The sequence below is a fragment of the Bos indicus genome, chromosome 22 (assembly GCF_029378745.1).
Source record: "Bos indicus isolate NIAB-ARS_2022 breed Sahiwal x Tharparkar chromosome 22, NIAB-ARS_B.indTharparkar_mat_pri_1.0, whole genome shotgun sequence".
Taxonomy (NCBI): domain Eukaryota; kingdom Metazoa; phylum Chordata; class Mammalia; order Artiodactyla; family Bovidae; genus Bos; species Bos indicus.
The window spans coordinates 21,616,154-21,637,452 of record NC_091781.1 but is presented as its reverse complement, the minus strand read 5'-3'; the positions used below and the strand labels follow the sequence as shown (position 1 = coordinate 21,637,452).

Here is a 21,299-nt window from a genome sequence, read left to right as displayed (position 1 = left end):
TTGACAGTGCTTCAGTTCACACTGTCATCTTAGGTAATGGAAATTATCTGAAATTTTGAGCCTATTGGTAGTCCATTGGTTTGTTAAGTGGGGTGCTTGACTTGGCTGTACTATGAACAGTTGTAAAAGGATTCTATCCAATGCATGTTAATCCTTTGATATTATAGATCCGGTTGATCCTCAAACCAACTTAAGCCAAATTATTGAGGGGGTGGTAATGCATATACTTTAGCTATCATCATATGAATTGTTTTAGAGGAAAAAAACAATTTTCTCAGTATCTTCTTACTGATGAAAATTGAAATTGTTAACCTCAATTGACCCATAAAGTAAATCATATATCAAATATGAATACTGGTGACTGAAATGTTACGAATTTTTTTGTGTGATGTCATACGCTTATCAAGGAAGTCACTGTGGCCCAGTACATATGCCGCCCTCTATCCTGTGTCAGAGATAAGACGTTTAACGCTGGCCAGTGGTCTCATGGTTGTATGTGATTGTTCTCAGGGCGAATGGAGAGTTCACATGGTTCAAACTGGTAGAAAAACTGTCTTTCAGTGATGTTGTGAAGTTGCCACTGATGGAGTACATAACAATGACCTGTGACTTTCATTGGGATGGAGAGAGCAGTCCTATCTTTTAAACCAGTTTCCTCCCCTGCCCTTTGTTCTGTAAAGACCTGGATAGCGTCTTTCATGTTCACTAACAATTACTTTCAATAGATGAATTGTATTCTTGATAAAGATGGCTTTTATATTTACCTTATAACTGCTTGTGACTGCGTAATGAAGAAGGAGATTTGTAGAAATAGGAAAGTACCTTCTATTTCTACAGTTATGTGATTTCAGTTTTTTTCTGAATGATGTCAAGTATTTGTACTGGACTTAGTAAGAGTTCATTGATTCCAACTAGAAGAAAGGTGGTCTGAATTAGAAGAAAGTCTTAGTGTCTACGGGCTTCCCAGGTGGCGCAGTGGTAAAGAGTCCACTTGCCAATGAAGGAGACACAAGAGACATGGGTTCACTCCTCAGTCCTGGAAGATCCCCTGGAAAAGGAACCCACTCCAGTGTTCTTGTCTGGGAAATTCCACATGAACAGAGGAGGCTGGTGGGCTCCAGTCCATGGGGTCACAAAGAGTTGGACACGACTGAGCAGAGACACTTAGTGTCTATGTACTTGAGAGCAAATGAGTATTTCTCGCTTTGAGATCATTGTTTGGCTAAGACAGTAACTAGGTATTTACTTGTCCTGTCAGAAAATGTTTCTGTGGACAGATAAGAATAAGTCTACCATTAGGAGACTGAATTTCTTTAAAGGCTTGGTCTGATCTACTTTCTGAGTACAGTTTTTCCAGATCTGGGTGTTAATTCCAAATTTATTATTAATTTACTCTATAAATACCATTTGAAAATCCTTTATATAAAATGGTAGAATTTTTAGAGAGTGAGTATAAATTTTAAGATTAGTTTTTTAGAAGTTATTTCTAAACGTTTTTGACAGTGTATCGCAGTGAAAAATGTTATATGAAAATATCCCTAAACTTTGTGTATGTATGTGTGTTTAAAAGTTATATACATGTGTTACTGTAATAATGTATACTTTATAAAAACAAGCAGGAAAACAGACAACGAAAAAGATTATGATTAAACAAAATAATGCAGTGTCCTCTTAACCATGATTAGCACACTATCAGGTATATGAATGCTTAAGGCATTTGATTGCTTTGAGTAAAGTTTATCATTAGAGGCAACATGTTAAGTATTTTATTTATTTATTTATTTTTTAGAGTTTCTTATTTATTTATTTAATGTATTTTATTTTATTTTTTAACTTTACAATATTGTATTGGTTTTGCCATATATCAACATGAATCTGCCACAGGTATACACGTGTTCCCCATCCTGAACCCTCCTCCCTCCTCCCTCCCCATACCATCCCTCTGGGTCGTCCCAGTGCACCAGCCCCAAGCATCCAGTATCGTGCATCGAACCTGGACTGGCGACTCATTTCATATATGATATTATACATGTTTCAATGCCATTCTCCGAAATCATCCCACCCTCTCCCTCTCCCACAGAGTCCAAAAGACTGTTCTATACATCGTGTCTCTTTTGCTGTCTCGTATACAGGGTTATTGTTACCATCTTTCTAAATTCCATATATATGCGTTAGTACATGTTAAGTATTTTAAAACAATTTTTAATATCTGGGTGTCTTTTTTCAGGCCTTCTTAGATCATCATTTTTTTTTCCTTTTTCTGGTTTGTGGGTTTTGCATTACTCCTGTCTTTGATGTTTTTATTTCACTGCAGGCATCTTTTGAAGCCACTAGTCCATTTTGTGAGTTAGTTCTACTGTATGTGCTAAGTTGCTTCAGTTGTGTCTGACTCTTTGCGACCCCATGGACTGTACCCTACCAGGCTCCTCTGTCCATAGGATTGTCCAGGCAAAATGGACAATGGAATGGGTTGCCATTTCCTTCTCCAGGGGATCTTCCTGACCCAGGAATTGAACCCGCAACTCTCATATCTCCTGCATTGGCAGTTGGGTTCCTCACCACTAGCTCCATCTTCTACATAAAACAGCGTAAAAAGTCACAAGCCCAGGCAACCCTAAACAGAAGCATATCACCGTGCACTGAGAGAGAGGGACAAGGTACAGAATGTCTGAGGGCAAATTCGTCTATTTTCTTCCTACTCCCCAGAGAATTAAAACAACACTCAAGAAACCATCGCCCAGGGAAGTGCTTCCTAATAAACTTCTGTTTTTCTAAAAAATTTTGTTGAATTGAGGAGAGTTGGATTTATATCCAGAAATGCTTGTATATACTGTTATTGCATATGATGCAAAGAGCTGACTTATTGGGAAAGACCCTGATGCTGGGAAAGATTGAGGGCATGAGAAGAAGGGGGTGACAGAGGATGAGATGGTTGGATGGCACCACCAACTCAATGGACATGAGTTTGAGCAACTCTGGGAGAGAGTGAAGGACAGGGAAGCCTGGCATGCTGCAGTTTATGGGGTCGCAAAGAGTCGGACACGACTTAGTGACTGAACAACAACAGCTGTTGTTGCATATAGTGAAAATATTGCCCTTAAATTTGTTCATGATAAGGGAAACGAGCTAACTCGAGGGCAGCATCAAGACTTCTGGATTTGGACTCTGAGTCCCAGCTATGCTACTAATTGGCTTTGTGACAACAAACAGTTGACTTTCTAAAAGTTTCATTTTCCTCATCTCTATTCTCACATGATGGTGATGAGAATTAACCATCAAAGGAGAGGTTTGTAAAAGGGCTTTGTAACTTGTCATTTATATTTACATGTAATTGATAATGCTTTAATGCAATAGAAGGATAAAGTTTTTTCCATGGGTTGAGTGTATATACATACATCCTCAGTGACAATTTTTTGCTTATTTGTTTCACTTCTAGATTGCCTCTTTAAACTATGTCCCATGAATCGCTACTCTGCCCAGAAGCAGTTCTGGAAAGCTGCTAAGCCAGGAGCCAACAGCACGACAGACGCAGTGCTGCTCAACAAATTGCACGTATGTACTGGGGTGGGACTCCGTGGCGAGGTCTCATGAGCCACCATATGGTTCTGTCTGGGTGGAATGGGTTGAGAAGATGAGTTTTGCAGCCCTTCAGCTCTGGATACTGACTTTCATATGTTCTTTAATAAAGGGATATAAGAGATCCTCTGTGATCCTAAGGAAAGGTGGGGCTTGGTCATCCTGAGATGTCTTGAGAGTTACTTCTCTCGATCATTTCGTTTCTTTTTTCTTAGCCATTTCCTTTTCAGAATGGCTTTGAGTAGAATACTGGTTATGAGCACAGGCTCAGCAAGCAAACTGCCTAGATTTGAATGCTCGCTCCACCTCTCACCTACTGGTCATCGTGACTGAGTTACTTGGCTGTTTTGTGCCTCTGTTACCTCATGTGTAAAATGGGAATGATAATAATATCCACATCAAGAGTTTGTTGTGAGGATTACATGAAATGAACCATGAAAGGTTAATGTCAATAGTGCCTGCCATATGAGAAGTGCTCAGTAGATTTTAGCTGCTATCATTGTATTTATCTTGTCTGTTGGTTGGCATATCAAAGAGATACTCATTCCACAGCCACTGTGCTGTGTGACCATAAGCAAATTTTTGAGCCTCTCTGAGCCTGTTTCTCCATCTGTCAAATGATGACATAATTCTTCTAGTGTCTAGATGACCTAATTCTTCTGTGAGGCTTATCTGTGTGGAACTTCTTTGCAATGTGAAGAAGAAAGATATGACATATATCCAATGTGGTATTATTGGAATTTCAGTCCATTCCACACCCTCCTATTCTGCTTTATTTTTCTGCTTGTCACTTCCCATCATCTTTCCAATTTATTTATTAGCTGTCTACACTGATTAGAATGTAAACTACACAAGGACAGAGATTTGTGTCTGTATCCCTCTCCCTCTTGCCTACAACACGTGGGGCACTCAAATATTTACTAACTGGATTTTTAAAAATCTTTCTCGGGCGATGATCATCAAGGACATACAGTATCTGTGAGCACGTGGGGCTCATGCCTACCTGGTTTGCGACCAGTAAGTGGCGAAGTCACAGCCAGCTGCACTGGGTAAGGTGGGACCCACGGAAGGGACTCCTTTACTCAGCACATGCTGTGTTAAATGGGGCTGAGAGCTCCGGGCATGATGAGAAGACCAGGTCCCTGATCTCCCTCAGCTGAGCCTCTAGTGTGAGGACGCATGCACACACATTGCCTTTATTTATTTATTTTTTAAAATTTAAATTTATTTATTTTAATTGGAGGCTAATTACTTTACAATATTGTATTGGTTTTGCCATACATCAACATGAATCCGCCATGGGTGTACACGTGTTCCCAATCCTGAACCCCCCTCCCACCTCCCTCTCCATACCATTCCTCTGAAATGCAGACCTTGTGCCTGCTGCACCCTCTGAGGTGTCTAACTGTCCTCACTATGCTCTGGCCAGACTCACTGTATTTCCTTTCATTTCATTTGTTTTGGAGCACCACAGACTCTTAACAGTCTCAAGACATTGGCACTTACAGCTTATTCTACTGAGAACATCCTTCTCCTGACTTTGCCTCAGTTAAGATCTCTGCCTCCTTTGTCTCTCAGTGCAAGTTATCTCAGCAAAGTCTCTCCCCAGCTCCTTATCTAACCCTTGTCTTGCTTCCCTGCATCATGCACCCTGTTTATATCTTTCTCAGCACTGGCCACAGTCTGCAATTATATTAAATAGTCCCCTTAATTATCATCTGTCACTCAGTAGAATGACAACCCCACAAGATGAGGAGCAATGTCTGTCTGGTTTACCACTGTATGCCCAGTGCCTTGTAATAGCATTTGGCACATAGTAAGTGCTCAAGAAATATTTCATGAACGGATGAAAATAAAACAGTGTGCTCAGTGACGGTAGTGAAGCTCTGGCAGTGTCTTACCCTCTGGGAGCTTAATAGCTGACTAAGAAATAGAGGTAGTGACACAGCTGTGGCAAATACTATTATAGGACAAACCACCAAAGCTTTGTGAGCACCTAGAAAGAGCTTCACTGGTGGCTCAGTGGCAAAGAATCCATCTGCAATGCAGGAGATGTAGGTTCGATCCCTGGTTTGGGAAGATCCCCTGGAGGAGGGCATGGCAACCCACTCCAGTATTCTTGCCTGGAGACAGAGGAGTCTTGAGGCTCCATAGTCCATAGGGTTGCAAAGAGTCAGAAATGACTGAAGCGATTGAGCACACGGATGGAGCTCCCAAATCCTCTCATATGAATAAGGGTGAGTGATATGGTAGTCAGGAAGGACTTCCTGGAGGAAGAGGAGGTGAAAAGTAAGCCTCACAATGAGGCATCTTTGGCAGTGAGAGGGTAGGAGAAGAAAAAAAGCAGAAAGAAAGAGATCACTTTGGAGGCTTCCAGGACTGCATCATTATTTTAACAGTTTTAGGGCAGATATTCTCAGCCTCAGCAGACCCATTTCTTTCTCTGAATAGCAAATATTATTAATATGTAACTGTATGAAAATCCCATGGGCGGAGGAGCCTGGTAGGCTGCAGTCCATGGGGTCGCGACAAGTCGGACACGACTGAGCGACTTCACTTTCACTTTTCACTTTCATGCATTGGAGAAGGAAATGGCAACCTACTCCAGTGTTCTTGCCTGGAGAGTCCCAGGGACAGGGGAGCCTGGAGGGCTGCCATCTATGGGGTCGCACAGAGTCAGACACGACTGAGCGACTTAGCAGCAGCAGCATGAACAGGAAATAAAATTTATAAATAATATAACCTCCCAATATACCAAAGTTTGAAAATGAATTGTAAAGGTAAAATAAAAGGAAAGGTATTTTATTAAGTTACTGCTCAGGCACCATCATTCTAGAAGACATAAGAAAATAAATGCTTGTACCTATTTGTATAAACCCGGTGAATAAGGCAGCCAAAGACTGTGGCTGATGTGGGTCTCTACTTCCAGTGGCTCAAAAAGGTGACTTTTTGATAAGGTGACTTTTCAAAATGGTTAGCATGTCTTCATAATGTTATGAAGAATGCATAGCACACTCTTCTCTTTATTAAAGAACACTCCCATTTTTGGAAAATTGTTAATAATAACATTAAACCATGCAAAACCGTGCTTTGTGTGACTGTGTAAAGTGGAGTGTTAGGGACTTGGCTCAGAAATGGCAAGAGCCAGGACTTACCTGGTTGCCCAGTGGTTAAGATCTGCCTTCCAATGGCGGGGTCGGGGGGTGAGGTGCACGTTTGATCCCTGGTCAGGGAACTAAGACCCACACATGCCATATTGGGCAGCCAAAAACTTAAAAAAATAAGTAAATAAATAAAAAGACATTGCAAAAAAACAGCTTTTTAACCCCTGTGACTATCCACTGGAATACCAAATTATGTGGGAGGAATGATGCTTCTTCCTTGAACAGGACTGTGCTATGCATTTCTGGCACCCAGCATCCCTGGCTCTTGTCCAGAGTACCAGTAGCAATCCCCTCCTCCTCTCATCTTTGTGATGATCAAGGGTGCCCCCGTAGTCTGTGCTGGAAGCCTGGGAATCGTGTTGAATGGGTAGAAAGGGTTGCTCAATTCTGTACATCTCTCAGGAGAGCTATTTAGCACGCACGCCTGTGGGTTTATCGTGGTGGAGGCAATGCATGTGTTTAACGGTCCTGGCTCCCCTTTTCTCTAATAATAATGATTATGTTCAGTGAGTTCTTGCTGTTGTTTAGTTGCTAAGTTGCATCTGACTCTTTGTGACCCCATGGACTGTAGCATGCCAGGCTCCTCTCTCCATGGAATTGGATACCCATTTCCTTCTCCAGGGTATCTTCCCAACCCGGGGATAGAACCTGCGTCTCCTTCGTTGGCAGGCAGAGTCTTTACCACTGAGCCATCAGGGAAGCCTGAGATCTTCTTAGTACATCTCAAACTGTTTCTTCTCCTACACTATTTACAGCAAGGGTTGTAAATTGAGGTTCCTCGTGGCCAAGCAGGAAACCAGTTGGAACAAAGGGGTCTTGGTGGGCCAGCTTGCTCAGTGGCTCATGCCTGTGTGCAGGTCTGGGGACACCTCCACCTTCCAGCTGCTGCTGCATGGGAGGGTGGGCCTAGAGCTGCCATCACATATCAAGAGAAACTAAGGACCCATGCTTTGCTGTGTTATCTTTCAATTTTTTAAAACTATTGGCAGCTAACGCCATTAAAGTTTAAAACACACACTCAACACCAACACCAGAATGGCTCAGGCAGGGTAAGGTTCTTGGTCACCCATTCGCAGCCTGTGATACACATGTCATTTCATCAGCAGTTCCTTTTCATGCTCCTTCCCACAAATGAACGCTGAAAAAAGCCACACAGTTGAAAACTGCAATCCTAAAGGTGACCGAGAACTTTGAACTCCTTACTAAAACAAACAACAAATGTTGTCTTTCATGCTGTTCTTGCTTTAAATAGATTTTAAAAGGAAACCAGCGCTGTCCCCTGATTTAGGATTACTGACATGACTTTTGGGTCTTAGTTACTCTGTGCAGTTCCTACTTTCCTTGCTTAGTTGGACATCTTTTTTCCCCCTCGTGTCTGAAAGTCATTCACATGCTCTAGTGTCGTCATTAAAATGCTGTATTTTGGGAAGCCGCTTGCCTTTGGGGGTGGATGACTGGTCTCCAGGGGGTTTTCATTTTTATTTTTGTCAACTACTGTGGAGCACCCCAATCAAAGGTCAGATTATTTTAAATTAATGCCATTTAAGGAATTAGTTGTCTAGACCACTTTGACTTCCTTTTGCCTAGGCTGTGCAACATGCCGCCAGCTCTCTGAAGGACAGTGACATCTAGTGGCTGGTCGCTGTACGTGTCTGTTCTTTCAGAGAGAACTGGATGCTAACCCCGCTGGTCATAATTTCCCAAGATGTTGGCAGAATGAGGTTCCCCTACCCTTAGCCAATCATGTAATTTGTTCTTCGGGCATTGACTGCATTTCCTGACAGCGTTTCTGTCTGTTACCTTGAAATAGCACCTACATTGTTTTGGTTCTGAGAAATGATCTGTTACTTTAAGCTGGGAAGAACCAGAGGAGTGATGAGTCTTTATTGTCTTCTGAAGCCTGGGTCCTGCGTTGCTTATTTTCAGAGGCCTTAATTCAATATCATGTTATGTAATTCAGAGTTTTTTGACCTTAAATAACTTTTCCCCACTGCTCCAGTGACCTCTCTGTGGTAATGTAATAATGGTTTCTCTATTTCTGAAATAAAATAGCAGGTGACTGTGATGGGATTGGCCTTGATGTTGCTTAGGGAAACACAGTAATGCCCATGGTGACAGTGGTGGTAGAGAGCATAGCATGGAGTGCCATTTCTTCTTTAGAAATTCGGAACTGTCCTCAAGTCATTGTGCAAGGAAAAGAGCAACAGGTACTTGATTTATTGGGATTCTTAAATATTGAAAAGGTAGCACATTTAAGGTGGCTGTTTGTTTACTTTTATTGTTAAATTAATTTTTACTGGAGTGTAGTTGCTTTACGATGTTGTGATAGTTGCTACTGTACAGCAAGGTGAAGCAGCTATAGGTTTTCATATATCCCCTCTTTTTTGGATTTCCTTCCCATTTAGGTCACCACAGAGCACTGAGTAGAGATCCCCGTGCTGTACAGCAGGTCCTCATTAGTTATCTATTTTATACTCAGTAGTCTATATATGTCAGGCCCACTCTCCCAATTCATCCCACTCTGCCTCCCCACCCTTAGCATCCATATGTTTGTTCTCTACGTCTGTGTCTCTATTTCTGTTTTGCTCATAAAGCTTTTTAAAAACCCAGGCTTCTTGCCATGGAGATAGGATGAAGATGCTTCTGAAAAAATGACATGTGAGTATTGTAAGAAGTGAATTTCAAAAACACATGAGTAAGAAAAGGGAAAAAAAATGGTATGCTCTCTAAATCTAAATTACCTCAAAGATAATCTTGGTTTTATATTTGGTGTGTGTCCCAGTTTCCAACCCCCTATTATTCCTGTATCTCTGTATGTTAAAGTATTAATAGGGGCATGCCGTCTCACTTGTCTTTCTTTACCTGCTTATTTCCCCACTTACTATGTCATGAATAAACAAGTAGTTCTGTATTTTTCATGGCTACTTGATAACCCCATGGTATAGCAGTACTGTAATTTTAGATAGGCAATCCCTATGGAGTGCAGAAATACTTAGGATCCTGACAGTTTTTTTCCATTCTGGGGCGGGAGGCGGGGGGCAGGCAGTGGTTATGGCCTCATGTGCATGCCTGTTGACTTCTTAGAAGAAATTCCTGGAAAAAGGATGGCTAAGTCAAAGGTATGCCCGTTGACCAACTTTTTGGTGGATATTGCCAGATTATCCTTCAGAAGGGGTAATACAAATCCACTGTCCAAGTGTGGACTCATCTTTAGAATACACTTGAGAGATTTAATATGTTTTTTCCAAGGTTAAAGCAACCTTGATCAGTGGGCCTGGGTATAGGTTGTACCTTACTTCCTTTTTATCAACCTTTTGCTTTACCTGTTGAACTAAAAATCATGATGGATTTTTTTTTTCCTGAAAGCCAAATTATATGTCAGTTATATCCATAAAACCGAGGGAAGGGAACTAATTTATTTCGTGAAGGGAGTTACCTAAAGACTGACTTGTGAACGCAACACATATACAGTATTTATGCACTTAGTAAAAGATGACATGAATGGGAGAGTTTTCTTCTTAAAGAGCCCTTATAGCAAAACTGAATTCTTAGAATGGTTCATAAACTTAATTCATGAAATGTTTACTTAGTAGTTATGTGTGGGCTTGGTCATCATTAAATCTTTTAATGGAGTTTTGGATATGATATTTGATATTCTTAGATATTTATTTTCCAGTTGTATATTTTCACTTATGATTTTACCTTTTGCCATTTAAGATTAAATTTAAGATTTAATTTAAAGATTACTATTTAATCTTTAGAGCTACTGGTGTTAAATTAGTCTTAAATATGAAATCCGGGCCTTCTTGGTGACTAATCTGACATTTTCTTTTAGATATGCTGGTGACCATTGGATGACCACTTTTATCCTTAATCTGAGCATAGGCAGGAACTTAATATTTTAGATTAATATTTCTTAGATTGAAGCCACTGGAAATCCTTGAGAGAGGAATATCCATGAGAATTTTCCCTCTTAACCAGGAGCCCTTATATTATTTAGTCCAAGAAACACTACTTCAAGATTCTCTAAAGGTGAATCCTTTCAGTGTGAGGAAAAAGGAAGGAGAAAGGAAAAAAAAAAAAAAGCATTTTTGTTGGGAAAATGTTGTTTTATTTTCCTTAATTCATTGATTTTTCCACCCTTTGGTATTTTTTTTTTTTTTCGTTCTCCAATTTCCTGTCCTTATTAGCTGAGAACTGCTTGGCAGAAAGAATAAATGGCTTTCTCCAAAGTATAAACCTGCCTTCTAAGTAGATTCAGTCCAATGGTGTTTTTTTTTCTTTGGAAAGTACCTGTGGTTACTGGAGAGCTCTCTGGAGAGGGTACAGCTTGGGCATGAAAACAGGGAGAAGGGAGGTGGGAGGAAGTGAAGGGAAGGTGTTTGTGAAGAGGAAGAGAGAGTGGGGAAGAACCGTGCCCAGGGCAGTTGCATGCCAAGGATGGCTATGGTGTCTGCACTGCTATTGTTTCTGGATGTGTCTTGAAACCATTATATTTTTGTACCTGAGAACAGCAGACTGGTAACTAATTCCAGAAGAGCAAGAGGGAAGCCTCTGAATAGACCATTGTTTTAAAGGGTTGAGATACATAGGGTAAACTTGCAGTCATCTGTATGAACATAGGCAGACCCTTACCTTCCTTTCATGTGGTTTGTTTCCAGTTTAGGATTGCTGCCTGCAGCTTATTTTTCTCAAAAGATATGCCTTCCTAAAAATACCTATCTTTCCAGTAGAGGCAGAGTGGATGCTGAGCTTAATGGAAATGGGAAGATTCTTCATCCAGCCAGCTTAGTCAACTTTTTGAAATTCTCATCATTAGGACATTTCTTAGTTACAGAGACTTATGCATAACAATCACAGTTAAAATGTGTTGAATGCCTGTTTGGTGTCTAGTATGCATTTTCTCTAATCTTCATGATGAGAGAAGGGGGCGGGGGGGGAAGGCCTGTTTTTGTCCTCGTTTTGTGGATGAGAATGCTTAGTGAGGCTCAGTGAGATTAAATAACTTGGCCAAGATGGTAAAGTTGGTTTGTGGTGGAACCAGGATCAGGTCTGAAGGGTCCTGTGGAAACAGGGACCTGGGAAGGAAGCCTGTTACCCCGTGGCATCTGCTAGCATCTTGTCTCAAGGCCAGGGGAGACTCAAGGCGGAGAACGTTGGAAACGGTTGTGAAGGATACTACTGGTCATCATCAGGCATTTGTCACCCATCAGATTAGAAGAAATCCCTGTTATTTTACTTTGGTTTTACTTAGTCTGAGTTTGGGAGTCAGGGGTTAGAACAGCAGTTTAATTGCCTAGGATGAAGCTAGTTCCTCTTGAGCATGGTTATCATATGTTAACAGTCCTTACTGAGTTCTACAGGGAAATGAAGAAAAAGGACTGTGTGGGCTGGTGGCCTTGGCCGACTGTTTTGGAAACCCTCTATTCAGCAGTATCATGTTCCCTAGGCTGCCAGAGTTGGGCTAGTGGTATCAATCTGGAGTTTACCCAAACGTGGGTGTGAGATTGTCTCTTACTTACTTAGTAGCTGTGTAATTTTTTTTAAGTGACAGTATTAAGCAAAATTTCAAATATACATAGTAGTAGAGAAAACAATATAAACTCCTTTTGTAGCCATCATTCAACTATGCATTTTCAACCAAACTTTTTCATCTCTCCGTGTCTGTTTCTTCTTTATTAAATTAGAATAATCATCTTCTCCTCAGGGAACTGCCATGAAAATTACATAAATTATAATTGGTATATAACAATAAAAATTAACACTCCATGAATCCTTCTGTGATGAGATACCATGCTAAGTGATTCCTATGAGGTGAGAGTACTGTTTTTATTTTCATTTTACACAAACTGAGGCTCACAGATGTTAAATAACACATCCAGGTCACAAAACCAGTATTGAAATCCTGTTTTATTTTACTCCAGAGCTATAAAGACAACCTTTGCAAATCATAAAAGGGCTATGGAATTTCCCTTCCAACCTTACCCTGTTTTCTTTAAAACTATATAAGCTTTTGACTTAGTCTTACCCTAAGCAGATATCTGTGAAGTCCTTAAAAGAAAGAACACATTTTTGAAAAGTCAAAAAGGCCAACAAGCAAAGGCGTAGCAAGTTGGATTGTTAAACCCCTTGCTCATTGCACTTAGCCTCTGGGTGTACTTAGGTAATAATATTGACTTACTTCTGTGGTTCCTGTATGAACTGGCTATGTTGGTTCTGCATCACAGCAGAGAAATGAAACGCATTGTTGCCTCTTTGTGACCAGTCTTCCTCCTCCATAAACAGCATGCTGCAGACTTGGAAAAGAAGCAGAATGAGACTGAAAACAGGAAGTTGCTGGGTACCGTGATCCAGTATGGCAACGTGATCCAGGTAGGTCAAAACCACACTTCTGTCACGGAGCTGAAACATTACAAAGAGTGAAATGAAAAGCAAGCACAGTAAACCCTATTTGGACACATAAAACTCCATGGAGACAGCCAGTTTATTGGAAAAGGTCTGGCATTTCTTCTGATTAGGCTGGGTTTTCAGTTGGTTCATTTTCAATGTGAGAGTCCACTTCTGTCCTTGGAAGCTGTTAATTTAGTCTGTCCACATTTTTCAGATGGGAAGCGCCTAACTAAAGAGAAGCCTGACTGTTGTGGTCTTGCCTAACTTACATTCCCTGAAAGTTCCTCATATTTGGTAAAAACTGATTCAAGGGCTGGTCACCAGAAGTAATGAGAGCAATTCTGTATCTTCAGGTAGAATATTGGATGATGAGTCTCAGGTCTTACCTAATCATGAGGGTCATGAGGTTTACTTGTTTATCTCTGGTACCTTTACATTTGAAAGGATTAAACACAATTTAAGAAATAGCTACCGCAGAAAATTTCTTTCTTTTGCTGGAAAGAAAAAGTCCACCTGGGTCTGTCCTTGCAGAAAACAGTCTGTGAGAAGTCCAGTGCCAAATATGGCTTTTAAAAAACCATTAAAAAAAATTGAAGTGTAGTTAGTTTACGACGTTGCGTAAGTTTCAGGTGTATAGCAAAGTGGTTCAGGTATACACATACATGTGTATATACGTTCATTCTTTTTCAGACGCTTTCCCATTAAAGGTAATTACAAGATATTGAATACAGGCTCTTGTACTGTCCAGTAGGTCTTTGTTGTTTATCTGTTTTATACATTGTAGTGTGTCTGTGTTAATCCCAAACTCCTACTTTGTCTCTCTTTACTAATGCTAATATTAAATTTACAACTGACAGAGGAGTTCCTTCCCAATTTTTCTCCTCTGAGATTTAGGGCAAGAATTCTTGCCATGCCTCAGCTGTCTCACTAACAAAATGGTAATAATAATGGTGTCTGCTGCCTATGATGATTGACAGGGACCTGTCAGAGTATCCTCTGAACACATATTACCTAATATTTATTTCCCCTAGATCTTGACATCCACCAATAGGTAATATCAGGTTACACACCACCCAAATCCAATACCTCAACAGGTGCGTGGAGGATCAGGGCTACTCATCAGAATAAGAACAAAGGCTTGGGAACACATTAACTTTCCCTTGTGTATCATGGCTAGGGGATGTCAGAGGCTCATGGATCAGACAAGTTACTTCTCTACTTCTAGTAACCCTGGCAGTTTGTAAACCTCCTGAGAGTGTTCTAGAAACTATCTGTGAACCTGGAAAGGGGGATATTGGCAGTTGGCAGTGGTGTCTCCTAGTCTTATCGTGTCTCCAGAGATTGGACAAGCTTTCATATTCCCTTCTATCTTCTCTTACAGCCTGTTAAGTTGGGAAGCTTTGGTCAACTCTTCCTGGTCTAGACTTACTATGGGACGTTTCCCATCTAGACTTCAGTCTTTCCATCCCTTTCATGTACCCACTTGCCAAGTATTGAGAATAGAGTGCTTAGAAATTCAAGGTGGAAATCCATAGCAGTCATGTTTTTTCAAATGAATTGACAATCCCCCTAATGGGGTCCTCTGTTAAATGGAACTGTGTCTGTTGTTCAGAAGTGCCCTTCCTTAGCTCCACCTTTGTGTCAGGGCATATTCAGACTGCAGTTCTTTAGACCCTTTTCTTGGGATTAGACCCCTTCCTGGTAACCAGTGTCAAGAGTGCTATTCTATCGGACAGCGCCCTTTACCTGAGTGACATCCATCTCGTCCAAGGCTGTTTGGGGGGGGGGAAGTAATTTTCTTCTCCTTTTCCTTCTACTTCTGCTCCCTTTGCTCTTTCTCCTTTTCTAATCATCCCCTTGCCCCAGGCACTTCTGTGGTTCTCTAACTTCACAGGCAGCTCAGTGGTGGGAGGAGTGTTTGATACATATTTTATATGGCTGAAAGAGAAATGGTAAAGATTCAGAGACATGCTGACAGGCACCTTATTCTCTTGGTGGTTTTCAGCTACTGCATCTGAAAAGTAATAAATACCTAACTGTGAATAAGAGGCTTCCGGCTCTGCTGGAGAAGAATGCCATGAGAGTGACATTGGATGAGGCCGGAAACGAAGGGTCCTGGTTTTACATTCAGCCATTCTACAAGCTGCGATCCATCGGAGACAGTGTAAGTGCACATTCCCAGCCCCGGGAGTGCTCCATGCCAGGCCTCCAACCATAACTGCATGCTTGAGTCAACTAGGAGAAATTTAAAGCTGGAGCCAGAGGCTTATCCTGTAGGAGGAGAAGGGACTCACTATGGAAACCAGTGTTTGGGAAACAGAGAAATTTGGAGTGAAGTGTGACCTACATACAGTAGCTCTATTTTTCCTACTGGGCTTCTGAAAAAATTCATACGAGCAGCCCATTACCTCGGTAACTTTACCACGAAAGCCGCTGTCGTGTATTACTGTCCTGGGGACTATGCCCCTCCTTCTGTATCAGTGGTAGAGTAGAAATGCTTTGCTATTTGGGAAGTAAAGTTAGAACAGAGGATGGAAAAGAAGTAGATTGAGCAGAGAAGGAGAGTGGATTTTAGGATTAGCCTCAGTTGTTCTTTGTCAGTAACTCTGCGGGTTCTTCATTCCATTTCAGCGCCTGTGGTTGGCTGTGAGCTGTGCTCTTCTGGGTAGGGGAGGTCATTAAGTTATAAAGCCCCAGAAAGTTATAAGTCATCCTTTCCAAGGCCACGTAGAACCATCCTGATACTTACTATCTACCTTACTGTGTGCTTCTGTGGTCGTATACTTACCTACCACTATGTATGAATGCTAACAGCAGTATTTCTAACCTTGTTAAGATTCTGAAATAGTTGTTTCTACCAAAAGAAATATGGGTTTAAACAGTGTGAAATTCTTACCAAAATGCTCAGCTAGCCTCCACCTGAAACTGGATTTTGCCATTTTTTAATATTTAAGTATACAAACTCCGGGTAGTTTCAAAATGTTTTAGTTTATATGTGTGTGTATTAAAGTATATACAGTATACCTGAAGCCTCTAGTGCCAGGACACACCCCCCGCCCCACCCTGGGCAGCTGGTATACAGCAGTGATCATCAACTGATATAAAAGAACTAGTCCAGAAAAGCTTACATTTCAGCCAAAGGTTTGGGTTTTTTTTTAATGTACTGAACATAATTATATTCATTTGGAGTTAGAGAAAATTTGATAGTATGTCTTCCCCAAATGTATCAAACTGAGAAGAGATGGGTTTTACATCTTAGGAAACCATCCTTTCCATTCTTTTTCCTCTGCGTCCATAATAATAGACAAGAAAGGGTGCTTTGTTCTGAACTTCATTTCTAGCATGTCCTTTGCTTTCCTGTCCTTTAAGGTTATCTTTTTATCTGTGCCTTGGTTGAGAAAATTAGATGGTTTTGAATTCTTAGCCTTGTAGAGTAGTGTTTTTTTGAATACTTGTAGAATAGTGTTTTTCAAAGGACAGGGTATCTATCTACGCATAGGCTAAGAGATCAATTTAGTAATTTGTGACTATTATTTTAGAAAGTGGAATAGAATAGATCGTATCAAGCTGTGTTGAACATAATGGGGATAAGATTGGCGTGGGTAACTTTTGTCTTAGATAAAGAGACATGTATATCTGTGCATACATGCATATATGTGTGTATACACACATACATATACACATATATCTACATAAGTATGTATGACCAGGTCATAATAGAAAACATATTTCTTAATATGACTTTTCAAAAAAGTATAAAAGTCATTGCTTTATAAATGTATAGCTTTATTCTCTCAAAGGTAAAGACTTACTTCAGATAATATTCTGCTTCTACTCCTAAAACTTATGTATCAAGTGCCTTAACTGAATCTAACAGAGGGAGGGCTTTTTTCTTCCTGCTTAGACTAACTTTGAAAGCATCTTTAGGTAATCAGTGACACTTGTGGGCAAAAATTTACCTTTAGTCTTGTAAATAACACCCCCTCCTGATCAGGGTCAGGCTTTTAAAACTGTGCTTTTGTGCCGTATCATTCTACCTGCTGGAAACTGGGCCTTCTTCTAGGTAGACTCTTAAGGCTTCTCCCCAAACTAGCCACTGTTCATTCTGCAGTCCTGACATTTTTTTTGTGAAACGCTCTGTGGGTTCTTTCCTTTTCAGGTGGTCATAGGTGACAAGGTTGTTTTGAACCCCGTGAATGCCGGCCAGCCCTTACATGCCAGCAGCCATCAGCTGGTGGATAACCCAGGCTGCAACGAGGTAAGAGAAAGCCAGTTACGACTTGTGAGCAGCATATGCTACGGGAGCCCTCTGCCTTCCTGAGACCAGAGCATGGGCGTGCTGACAGTGACTTGAGTCCTGACTCAGGGCAGTGTACCCATTTTGCAGGCGAGGAAACCAAGACTCAAAGCCAGACCTGTCACATGAGGCTGTGTAAGCCTGTTCCGTCGGTGGGAGCTAATAGTCACTTCAGGCCTCAGTTTGCTAAGCTTGTATCACTGGGAGACCAATTTTCTAATTTCTTAAACCAGAGGAGGCTCCCTTGTACCAATGTGTTTTGGCCAGAGAAGCACCCTTTTCTAATTGGTCCCCTAAAGAGAGAACCTAATTCCCCTACGTTGGCAGCTATGAATACCCCTGCAAGAGTGACATCGTGCTTTTGGCAATACATCTACTTAAAGTAATTGGCAATTACAGGACACAAGGACAGTAGCTTGATTGTGACATGAATATTTGCCTAATGGTGGAGGGCACAAGGTCTGGAGTCAGATATTATGGATTCAGATCCCGAATCTGCCCTTCTCTACCTCTGTGACTGTAGATTAATTACCCAGTCTCCCTGGGCATCAGTTTTTCTACCTCTGAAATGGACATTATGGTTATTGCTATTTTTCAGGGTGGTGGTGGTGGTTGTTTAGTCACCAAGTCACCATCCGTTTTGTGACCCCATGGACTATAGCCCACCAGCTCCTCTGCCCATGGGATTTCCCAGGCAAGAGTACTGGAGTGAATTGCCATGCCCTCCTCCAGGAGATCTTCCTGACCCATGGATCCACCCTGCATCTCCTGCACTGGAAGGCAGATTCTTTACCACTGAGCCACCAGGGAAGCCCTTTTAGGGTGTTGCTAAGGATTAAATATATCAGTTAATGTTGGCCCAGTGCATAGAATGTCTTTAGTGTACAAACAGTGGCTGCAAAGAAGCTGTCATTCCAGAAGGGTGAGAAACTTACTTCCCTTAGCCACAGCTGGAATATACATAGCGATTGGTAGAAATTATCCATTTATTACCAGAGACTTCTAACAGGTCAATTGAATGTGCGAGTTCTATGGTCTTAATGATGCCAGTCTTTAGGTTTGGAGGGCTGAAGCACAATCTTGTTTCTTGGACAGAGGTGAGGCCCTTTGGGGCAGGAAGACATAGTTGTTGAGGGATATGTGAAAAAATAACTCTTAAATTTGCTTTCCAGGTCAATTCCGTCAACTGCAATACAAGCTGGAAAATAGTCCTTTTCATGAAATGGAGTGACAACAAAGATGACATATTAAAGGGGGTAAGTTGGATACATGACTGGCTGGGCAGCACTTGGCTCGTCTTCAGTTCTCTCTTAAAATGCACTTTTATTAACCCCTCTGTGTGTCGACTTGCAGGGTGACGTGGTGAGGCTGTTCCATGCCGAGCAGGAGAAGTTTCTCACCTGTGACGAGCACAGGAAGAAGCAGCACGTCTTTCTGAGAACCACCGGCCGGCAGTCTGCCACGTCCGCCACCAGCTCAAAAGCCCTGTGGGAGGTGGAGGTAAGGGACGGCACAGGGCAGGCAGGGAGAAAGGACGCGTGGGTTTATAGGAGTAAAGTCAGATCCAGGTACTTCTACCTACCTTGTTCCAAGGGATGACTTGGGATAACTAAGAGAAACACACACATCACGCCGTATCAGAAGGATGCAGGGTAAGCCAACTCCCACCTGAAAATTTCCAATTTCCCTTCTTTGGGTCATCCGATCATCTCTTGCTTCTGTATTTTTCTTTCCCTTCCTCAGTTACGTATCACAACAAGTGATCAAGTGCCTAACCAGCATGATGGTAGGTGAGTGCATATTGGTGACAGGACGAAAAGATGCCCATCTGATAACTGGCTGGGGAAGGTGATGGGAGGCACATTCCTTGTCCTCTGGAGGTGATGAAGGAGTTTTCGGTTGGGCAAGGGTTTAAGAAAGACTTCCTGAAGGCACTAGCATCTGAGCTGCTACTAACAGGATAACCTATATTTCAGAAAGAAGAGATGAACAGAGTAGGTTACGTCTTGTAAGATACTGATGTGGACTTGGAAATAGCAGGCAGCCTTGGTTTAGAACTCAGTAACCTCATTTGAGGAGGAGCAGAGGATCGTCCTGCAAAACAAAACAGAAACTGTTCTAGGAGACCAGATCTTGAAGGGCAATATATCCAGGCTGTGGCAACTTGGGACTTGACACATAAAGCAAAAAACTATTAAGAATATCAGAACCCTACAGAAGTCTGTGACTGACTTTGGAAACTTAAAGTACTGCATCTTCTTCACTTGAAAATTAGTTGAAATGAATGAAACATGCAACCTTTCGAGGAGAGTTTCTGCCGTATAGACTTTGAAAACTTGGTTACTTACAAGTCTACTTCAGAACATCTATATTTTTTCTTCTGATAAGAAACAACTGTCTTAATTTTTACTCCCCCCAAAAACCTTTTCCTGCCAATTTTCCTTCTGAATAGCCTAGGGAAACACTGAATTTATTCCTTTTTTATTTTTTTCTTGAAGATTTTAGAAACAAAAGAGCCCCTTCAAAATAAAAGAAGGAAGACAACACCATGTATTTTATATTTCTCATCATGATTTAGGATTTTCATTATACATCGGCATATTCCCTGTCATTTTTACATAGTGTTAATCTTTTCCCATGTGAAGTAAGAACTTTACAATAGTGTACAGTTGAATCTTGAACAATGTGGGAGTTAGGGACATTTGCCCTCTGCATGGTTGAAAATCTATGTATAACTGATAGTTGGCCCTCTGTGTTCCTGGTTCCTCTGCATCATGAATTCACCCAGCCATGTAGAACTGTAATATTTAATATTGAAAAACCCATGTGTAAGCAGACCCATGCAATTCAAACCAGTATTGTTAAAGGGTCAACTCTACTTCTTTCTCCCTTCCCCTCCTTTTGGTGTTATTCTCTTGTGTTTTACCCCTATATGCTGCTAAGTTGCTTCAGTCGTGTCTAACTCTGTGTGACCCCCTAGACGGCAGCCCACCAGGCTCCCCTGTCCCTGGGATTCTCCAGGCAAGAACACTGGAGTGGGTTGCCATTTCCTTCTCCAATGCATGAAAGTAAAAAGTGAAAGTGAAGTCGCTCGGTCGTGTACGACTCTTAGCGACCCCATGGACTGCAGCCTACCAGGCTCCTCCACCCATGGGATTTTCCAGGCAAGAGTACTGGAGTGGGGTGCCATTGCCTTCTCTGTTTACCACTATATATATATATATATATGCTATAAACTCAATAGTGCATTTTTACTTACTTTGCCTTGTTTAAGGAGTCATTTGTATGCTAAAAACATGGGAAAATGAGAGATTAGGAGTCTTTTATCTACATAGTTGGACTTCCCTTGTGGCCCAGCTGGTAATGAATCCGCCTGGAGACCTGGGTTCAATCCCTGGGTTGGGAAGATGCCCTGGAGAAGGGAAAGGCTACACACTCCCGTATTCTGGCCTAGAGAATTCCGTGGACTGTATAGTCCCTGGGGTCGCAAAGAGTCAGACATGACTGAACGACTTTCATCCACATAGTTATCCTCTCCAGCACTTCATTCCTTGGTGTACATTGAGTTTTCATCTGGAATCATTTTCCTTCAGCCTAAAGAACTTCTTTATCATTTCTTGTAGGGCAGGTCCACCACTGGCCAATTCTCTCAGCTCTCATTTGAAAATAAGAAAATAGCTTTATATTTGTGAAGATACCTTTATTTCACCTTAATTAAAAAAATATATTTTTTTTTCCTTTTTTGAAATAAAAGCTGCATGGAGATACAATTCATACATCACACAGTTCCCAAATTTAAAGTGTATAGTTCTCCATGGTTTTTAGTAGATCCAAAAGAAGCCCTAGACTCCTAGCAATCACACCTCATTTCT

General features: G+C 41.3%; 1 protein-coding gene across 7 annotated transcripts in view; it reads left to right on the top strand.

Moving 5' to 3' along the window:
* The window catches only part of ITPR1 (inositol 1,4,5-trisphosphate receptor type 1), a 352,734-nt gene that overhangs the window by 127,326 nt on the left and 204,109 nt on the right, over positions 1 to 21,299 (top strand). For all 7 annotated transcript variants that reach the window (XM_070777089.1, XM_070777087.1, XM_070777086.1 and 4 more), the window contains exons 5-10: positions 3,437 to 3,552; positions 13,026 to 13,112; positions 15,136 to 15,294; positions 17,290 to 17,388; positions 18,600 to 18,683; positions 18,781 to 18,927. In XM_070777089.1, coding sequence (XP_070633190.1) covers positions 3,437 to 3,552; positions 13,026 to 13,112; positions 15,136 to 15,294; positions 17,290 to 17,388; positions 18,600 to 18,683; positions 18,781 to 18,927 — 692 coding nt within the window. The remainder of the gene's footprint in view (positions 1 to 3,436; positions 3,553 to 13,025; positions 13,113 to 15,135; positions 15,295 to 17,289; positions 17,389 to 18,599; positions 18,684 to 18,780; positions 18,928 to 21,299) is intronic.